Raw genomic sequence first — 8,628 nt, forward strand, 5'->3', positions numbered from 1 at the left:
CCTCCATTCTGGAGACGTGACCCATCCAGCGCAGCTGGATCTTCAGCAGCGTGGACTCGATGCTGTCGACCTCTGCCATCTCGAGTACCTCGACGTTAGGGGTGTGAGCGCTCCAATGGATGTTGAGGATGGAGCGGAGACAACGCTGGTGGAAGCGTTCTAGGAGCCGTAGGTGGTGCCGGTAGAGGACCCATGATTCGGAGCCGAACAGGAGTGTGGGTATGACAACGGCTCTGTATACGCTTATCTTTGTGAGGTTTTTCAGTTGGTTGTTTTTCCAGACTCTTTTGTGTAGTCTTCCAAAGGTGCTATTTGCCTTGGCGAGTCTGTTGTCTATCTCATTATCTACTGGTTAATGTAGCAGTGTGATCATTCGTGAACAAGCATGCAGGGGCCAAATTGCCCTGGGGATGAACCGCCTAGGGAGGGCGTATCATTGCCGATTCATTTGGAATCAGTGTACTGGTTTGCCCAGTGTTAATGGGACAGGGGGGTATGCAGGACATTACTGCTGGAGGAATAGGTGTCCCTTGGCTCTGGGATGCTGGGTGGTGAGTGTGAAAGGGGCGCAGATTCCGATCTAGAGCTCGGGTTGCCAATGGCTTGCACTGCACTTTGATTGGCTGCAGAGACGATGGAGGAAAATCTATGGACATGGGGGGGGGGAATAACTGTAAGAGGCACTTCAAGCAACTTTTGCCAATGGCAAATCTGCCTGCCTTACCGCAGGCAAGAGCAATTTTGTGTAGATGACACTTTTTTATTACAACGATAAATTGAATCTTGAATTGGTTAACATTGGTCCAATGTGAAGGGCTCTATCAGTATTTTAAAATGGTTCATTGAAATGCCAATTTAGCGCTTCGCCAATGTGAAAGGGGCTATTGATTGATCCAGATGGTTGCACATATTTAATTAATGGGAAGGAGGACACTTTGTCAAGGCATAAAATCGGATTAAGACTGTACATTTGTGCAATGAATTAATTTGTAACATTGGGTTTTTGTGCATAGTTTTTCTAAAAAAAAAAAATCATTTGATTTCAATGTTTGAGAAACATTCGGTTACCTTTAAGAAAGTTAGAAAATTGGCGGGTATCAATCCAGAATTCACTTTGTAAACACCCACTGCTGAGCCTCATTTAGAGATAGATTGGCAAGAAAAGTCTACAGAAGCAGCAAATAAGATTCTCACTGAAGGCTGGGGGGCTGCAGGAGCACTGGAGCTGAACCCACAGACCCTCAGTGACTCGGGGGAGGTGGGAAGGAAGACTCTCTTTTGCTTCTCTTTCTCTGATTGCGAGGGGCACTGGACAATTTCTGCTTTAGTCTGCCTCACAGTAGACGAAAGGAAAATTTGTTTAAGGTCACAGTTTAGGTTTTATTATTTGACAGTAAAATAATCTTGAATCCCGAATTCAGCAGTCAGTCAAATGCCAGTCCTTCACAAACATTCATTTTCATTTCCCAAGTGCAGGTTGGTTTCAGAAAGGAGAACCATCACAACAGAGAGAGAGAGAGAGAAGTCAAGTTGAGTCGCCTTCCTTCGTCTGAACTAAATGTGCATTCTGTGCAGCTAAGAGGACCTGGTATAGAAGCAAGGACAATTGTGGGTAAATTATCCTACTTACAACTTCCTCAATCCTTTGGTTTATTAAATTTAAATAAATAATTTAAAAAAAATTTTAACAATACAATTTAGACAGTGCAGTAACAGGCCATTTCGACCCACAAGCCCATGCTACCCAATTACATTCCATAGCCTACAACCCCCGGTACGTTTCAAACAGTGGGAGGAAACCGGAGCCCCAGGGAAAACCCACACAGACACGGGGAGAACGTCCAAACTCCTTACAGACAGCGCGAGATTCAAAGCCCGGACCTGGTCACTGGCGTTACACTAACCGCTATGTCAACCGTCCCATCCCACTTGCTTCCTGTTTGATTTAGTCATCCTCAGCAAAGTCAACAATATGTGGGGATACAGTTCCAAATGTTTTCCACCATTCACCCAAGTGTGTGTCAGACCCACTCCATGTCGTTGTCACAGCTTTGCCATCATTGTCCCTCTGCTGAAATTCCATTCAAACAAGGGGGTTTTGATTGATGATAACACTCAGAAACACTGCCTGCTGCCTCCCCATCCCAACCCTTACTTTTCTTGGTCCAAGGATGTCAAGGCTAATTTGCATTCTAGCTGAGGTTTGGTATGACACCGGAAACCTTGGCAAAATTCTACAGATGTGTGATGGAAAGTGTGCTGACCGGCTGCATCGCAGTCTGGCACCCCTGAGCGTAAAGCCCTGCAAAGTGGACACATCACAGGCAAAGCCCGCCCCGCCATCGTGAACATCTACGGGGAACGCAGCTGCTGGAGAGCAGGAGTGATCATCAAGGATCCACCCCACCCAGCGCACGCTCTGTTCTCGCTGCTGCCATCAGGAAAGAGTGCTGGGGCCACAGTCAGTTTGCTTACATTTCTTAACATGTATATGTCACGTAGATTTTTTTCTTGCATTACCAATGCCTGGCCTGCAGGAAAAAGAATCTCAGGGTTCTATGTGATGTCATGTATGCACTGACAATAAATCTAAATGCAACATAAAGGAATGAAACCAGCTGGTCCATTGGTCCAAATCAGTTCAAAGTGACAGTATTAAATCTTAGTTCATTTTCAAAAGAGTCATTTTTTAAAAGAGACATCGACTTCTCATGTCCAATAACCAACTGATTCCAATGAACTTTTCTAGGTTTTCAGGATTTGGGGATGTGGTCGATTCCCAGTAGAATACGTCACCCCAATGGTCTTTGATGCAAATAATCTATTAACTCCAACTAAACAGTCCAATGAAACCTTTTAATCTCGGCCTTTCATCAGCTCGTGGTCGGTAACAACAATGGTAACACTGTTTAGTGTTTCTTTCACAATGACAACGGGAACACCCGTTCTGTGTCCGTGTGCGTGGGCAGCCAGGCTTTGCAACACATTTGATATTTCCCAGTTCTGTAAAATGCAGCAGAGACCTCATGAGTGAAGAAACCTGGATATCACCAACCCAAAAAAAGCCCACGAGTGACTCAATTCAAAATAAGTGACTTTAAAAGCAAAACAAGTCCGATAACTCAAATCTCGTGGCTCAGGGCAGATGCAAGGGTAGAATCGTGTTTGGAGGGCAGTCATCACCTCTGTGTGAGGTTCCAGCCCGTCATTCCTCATCTCGCCCTTGGGGGTTCACATCGACACCCCCGCGCCCCCCACACAAATCCCCGACCGCTCTGGCCATCTTCTCAATCCCGAAACTCGAACACAGAGCGACTTAAAGGTCATCGGAAAACAAGCGAGCTGTTAAAACTCCTGCACAGTACCGCTTCCCTCCCCCCGGCACAGCACGCAAAATGCGAGAATCCAATAGTCATCCAGTGCGAACGACTAAGGATCGATGGAGAGAGAAGGGGGTGGGGGGGGGGGGGAGGAAAGAGAGAGAGAGAGAGACAGAAAGATAAACAGACAATAAGGGGGCAAGAGAGAAATAGAAAGGGAGAGAGAGAGAAACAGGGAGAAGAGAGAGAGACTGAGAGGGAGAGAGAAAGTCAGTGCCAGATTTAGAGAGGGGGAGAGAAGCGAGGGGTGGGGTGGATGGTGTTGCAGCAAGTCGGACGGTAAGACAAGACTGGGATGTAGAGAACATTGGGGGGTGGGGGGGGGGGGCCTGAGGCGGCCTCATCCCGGCTCCCATATCCATAGCAACGGGATGCAGGACTGTTTGATCCCGATGCAGCCTCCAGAACATCGGGATGCAGCCTCCAGTCACCACGGCATCGAATCCTGACCATCTCCCAGCCGACCAGTCTTGGCTGGCTGGAGGTCACCCCCCAGTAAATGCTCGAGGGAAGAAGGGAGGGGGGGTGCAGAGCAAAGATCTGTTAACTCTGCATCAGAAAGATGTCAGGGTCCGAAACTCCACGCCGCTCCGTCCCTTCACTGAAGCTTCTCTCCGCGGGTCATTGTCACCAGTTCGGGGTTGGGGGGGGGGGGGGGGGGAGAAGAGAGCGAGAGAAGAGACGAGGTCTCCGAACCAGCGCTACCTCGCAGCGTTCATTCCAAAGCAATGCAAGGTTTGCATCGGGGTTTGAATGGCGCACGATCGGGGATGAGGGAATGCGAGGTTCTTGCACCTTGTCCCTGCTCAAAAGAAATGTGGGCTTTCCCCGGCCGGGGTGGGTGAGGGTCATTCGATGAGGTGCCAAACGGAGACGTAGCCCCAAAATAAGGACATGCTTTCCCAATTCAGCCAACCTTTCTTTTTTCTCTCTCTCTGAAAGACACCTCCCGTTCCAGGAAAGTGGGGGGGGGGGGGGGGGGTTGCCTTAAAATTGGAGGGGTTGACAATTTTAAAAAAATGAAACCCGCGTACGATGCCACCGTTCTAAATGGCGGGGCCTCATTAAAGAAAATAAGGTCAGGATGCGACGTCTGATCCCCATCTCAACGTTCCGCTGATTATTTAATATCTTTATGACCAGTCTATAGGGGGGGTCTTTTAAACCCCCCACCCTGGGGATGGAGTGAAAGCGACCTGCTAGGGGGCTGCAAGGGGCACTGGCAGGATTCCCCTTACCTGTGTCATGAGACGGTCCGCCTGGGTATCTTCTTCGTCTTTGAATATGATATCAGGGTTGTAGTTGGGAGTTAGCTCCTTGAATTTCTCGGAATTGCGGCTGATTTTGCCCTCGGATCTGCCGCTGGCCCCCAGCGTTTTCTCGGCCACGTTGGGGATGAATTGTTTGTAGAGGAGAGGTGTGAGCTTTCTGGAGGGTCTCCTCCTGCCGTAACCCCGGCCGGGGCCACAGCTCTGCACGGGGACAAGGAGACAACAGCAGAGCAGACCGAAGCGAGCTAATTCCAAGCCCGGCTGCATCTCCCCGCCTCTCGCCGGCTGCAGTTCTCTTTGAAATCGGCTGCTCCCCGAGGACTAGCGCACACTGCCGGAGACAGACACCCTCTCCTCTCTGGTACAGCCATGGAACAAAAATAAAGCAGCGACGCGCCACCGAGAGAGGCAGGTCCCTCATCAAGGCGCGTTCGCGCCTGGTCACCACCTTGTGTCAGACAAACAGAAAGAAAGTCCAAGCAACATTTACAACCCCCCATAATTTAATGGCTCAGAAAGTGGCTTTTATGATTCATTGCCCGCGTTAATAGGTGCAAATTGAGGGTCAGGTCCATATTTTTTTTAAAAAAACGTGCCAGAATACCAATACTGATCTGTGGTACTGTCTTGGGGTAGATTTTGTCCCAGGTGCAACCTGTGCAAACTCATGGGAAAGGCCGGTCAACAAACTTTTTTTTTCCGCATAGATATCCAGAAAGGGACAAAACTATTCACATCCCTCCCTATTGAAACGTTTGCACATCCAAGGGTAAGAGCTCGTCCAAAGTACCGATTGAAAGTACCTTCTTCCCTCACCACCCAGCAGACGCTCTCTTCTCGCTGCTGCTGTCAGGAAAGAGGTCTGTGTGTCACAAGACTCGCACCAGGAACACCTGCTTCCCCACCATCAAACTCCTCAATCAAAATTGTGCACTTTATTGATTTTTTCTCTCTCTTTCTCTATAGTGCAGTCAGTTTACATTTCTTTATTTGCTGATGGTGGGTACAGGTTTTTTTTTGCATGACCAACTTGAGGTAATTCTGCCTCATAGGCAGAAAAAAGAATCTCAGGGTTGTATGTGATATCTGGCAATAAATCTGCTTTATGTGGCATGGCATTGGTCCCACAGTGTCTGCACTGGTTTCCTCCCACTGTTCAAAACGTACCATGGGGTGTAGGTTAATTGGGTGGCATGGGCCGAAAGGGCCTGTTACCGTGCTGAATGTCTAAAATTATAAATTTTAAAAGTGAACTGGGGGGGGGGGTCCAGATTGCAGTGGCCGCTGCTTCCATTCATGCATAGACCATCTCCCTGGGTCAGTCGTTTCAACGCGGGACGTTTTCCATATGCATTGTACTGGCCCATGTTTAAAGTTTGTACTATTTTAACAGCCGTGCACATTTACATACATCACATTTGCTGTTACACATGTCAAGAATTCTGAAGGTGCTCACCACTGACCACAACACTGAAGGTCCCGGACTAATTTGCTGTCTATTTTTTGGGAATTGTTTTTTTTGATCGGGCGGGTGTTTTTGTCTCTCTGTGAACCTCAAACCTGACCAAGCAACAATATGATCACTGACCCATCCCTCATTTCACTGCAGCAAGACAACAATTATTGCAAACAAGGGAAATTGCCCAGAGACTATCTGCACCAAGTCAGAGTTAAGGCGTGGTGACTAGCTCATTCCATCACAAGTAAATGTAAACACAAACAACATGGGTGCACCACTGGAGTGTTTGCATCAGCCATTCTCAACCTTTTTCAGCTATTCCCCCCCCCCCAACTTAGGACTCTGTTCAAAGTTTATGAGCCCTTGAAGAACATAAGAAGCGGGAGTAGGAGTCGACCATCTGGCCCGTCTAGCCTGCTCCATCATTCAGTGGGACCATGGCTGATCTGATGATGGGTTCATCTCCCCCGATCTGCCTTTTCCCCATATCCCTTAATTCCCCTACTGTGTAAAAATCTATCCAGCCTTGTTTTAAATATATTTACTGAGGTCACCTCCACTGCTTCAATGGGCAGTGAATTCCACAGATTTTCCCCCACCCCCGGGAAAAGCAGTTCCTCCTCATCTCCATTCTAAATCTACTCCCCTGGATCTTGAGGCTCTGTCCCCTCATTCTGGTCTCCCCCACCCATGGGAACAACTTATCTACCTCTATCTTATCTATGCCTTTCATAATTTTATACATTTCTACAAGATCCCCTCTCATTCTAAATTCCAGCAAGTCCAGACCCAGATGACTCAATCTCTCCTCATAGGCCAACCCAGTGGTTCTCAATCTTTTTCTTCCCACTCACATACCACCTTAAGCAATTCCTTACGAACCACAGAGCATTTACGGCATAAGATGTCACAGGAGCTCTGTGGTTAGTAAGATGGTGTGAATGGGGAAAAAAGGTTGAGAACCACTGGGTTAACCCCTATGCTCCTTAACCCCAACCCCTTGACTTTTCCCTGTGAAGCAGTCAAGATTTGGTTTCTTCTGTACTTCTCTCCTACTGACTACAGTGAAAACATAAGAAAAATATTATGTTTTTATGAGGTAAAAAGAAAACAAGGCTTTTACTTAAATGTGCTGTGGCTCCCATTGAGAATGGCTGGCTTAGATCACCAGAAGAGGACAGACAAATTCCACGGGTTATAGAGTCAATGTTCTACAGCAATGAAGATCCAACTTCATCTTCATCAACAAGAAAATATTGGCCAGCATCTAGCTGCAAATAACATTTATAGATCGCAGAACTGTAGGTACCATCCTATCAAATGGCCGAAGTTTCATGTTGACTCGTAGACTTCAGCACAGGACTGATTCTTGAGTCCAGTGCAGAGAGAACCAGCAGCCTTTTTCAGATCAGACATCAAGACTAGCTCTCCTTCGGGTGAACGTAACACCACCTTGAAGACCAGGGACGTCCTCCAACATTTATCCCCCAGGTGACTCAACCAGAAACTAAGTCCCATTTAATTCCTGTTCAAAGGGATGTGTTGGCTGTCTTGCTTCCTTTCCCTCCAACAGCGAGGACCTTTGTAAAACATGCTCACTGTTTTAGCAAAGGCATGTATGACAGCCAATCATACAGCAACACTGTGAAAGGTACCATGTACACTGTATTGCTACACATTGGATCCTATACTTAGCCTTGTGTATCTTTGAACTGTCTCAGGATCTATTTCTGCAGGCTGTGGATGTCAATAACTTTACATATTCCTAAAACATAATATTTTGAACCATTCCTCTTTGGAAAAAAAAACACAATTCTACCTATGCATCCAAGTCTAGGGCGTTTATGGTGCTGGAGTGTGTTGGGGGCTCTGTCACGGTGTACCAGTGAATGGAATTTCTGGTGTTACTCACTTGATCTTAACAACTTCATTTCAACCCACAAAGAAATGTTGACGTATTAAAAGGGACAGGCTGTGGCGAGGACTGAAGTTGTTTCCCTCAACTGCTCTTCCAATTTTCAACAAGAGAGAAAAATAAAACTTCTAGTTATCAAATCTGGACATCTGGTTTTAAAGATGGTTCCAGAGTGAAACAAAGGCTGGAGTATTGAAACTTTCACTGTGTGTCAGAAAATGAATATTTATATAATGATAGTTTGACTGAATATTCGTACAAAGACCTTTTCTGATTCCAAAATAGCCCATCTACAAGGAAATAGATTTTCCCTCTGAATGGCAGGGACTCACACTGGAGAATCATTTCTTTTTGACCACCTCATGAATGTATTCTGCACACAAACTTTGGGTGCCTGTGAACAAAGAAAAGGTGGAGGGAGTCAGTGGGCCAGGCAGCATCCACGAATGGCCAGGAGCCATTTCTCTCCCTGGATGTGAATCCATGGGCACGCGGTGACTTTGAGGGGACTCTCTTTTGCTTCTCTTTCTCTGATTGGATCAGGTGCCTCAGGCGATTTCTGCTGAGGGCGAATCTGTCTGCCCTACAGCGGAGGGAAACAAA

At 47.0% G+C, this 8,628-nt stretch overlaps 1 protein-coding gene across 1 annotated transcript in view; it reads right to left on the reverse strand.

Annotated features, from left to right (window-relative positions):
- Positions 1–4,918, reverse strand: part of dhh (desert hedgehog signaling molecule) — a 129,029-nt gene extending 124,111 nt beyond the window's left edge. Inside the window, exon 1 of the mRNA XM_069905705.1 lies at positions 4,619–4,918. Coding sequence (XP_069761806.1) covers positions 4,619–4,918 — 300 coding nt within the window. The remainder of the gene's footprint in view (positions 1–4,618) is intronic.
- Positions 4,919–8,628: the final 3,710 nt, after the last annotated feature.

Source organism: Narcine bancroftii, chromosome 12 (genome assembly GCF_036971445.1).
Source record: "Narcine bancroftii isolate sNarBan1 chromosome 12, sNarBan1.hap1, whole genome shotgun sequence".
NCBI lineage: Eukaryota > Metazoa > Chordata > Chondrichthyes > Torpediniformes > Narcinidae > Narcine > Narcine bancroftii.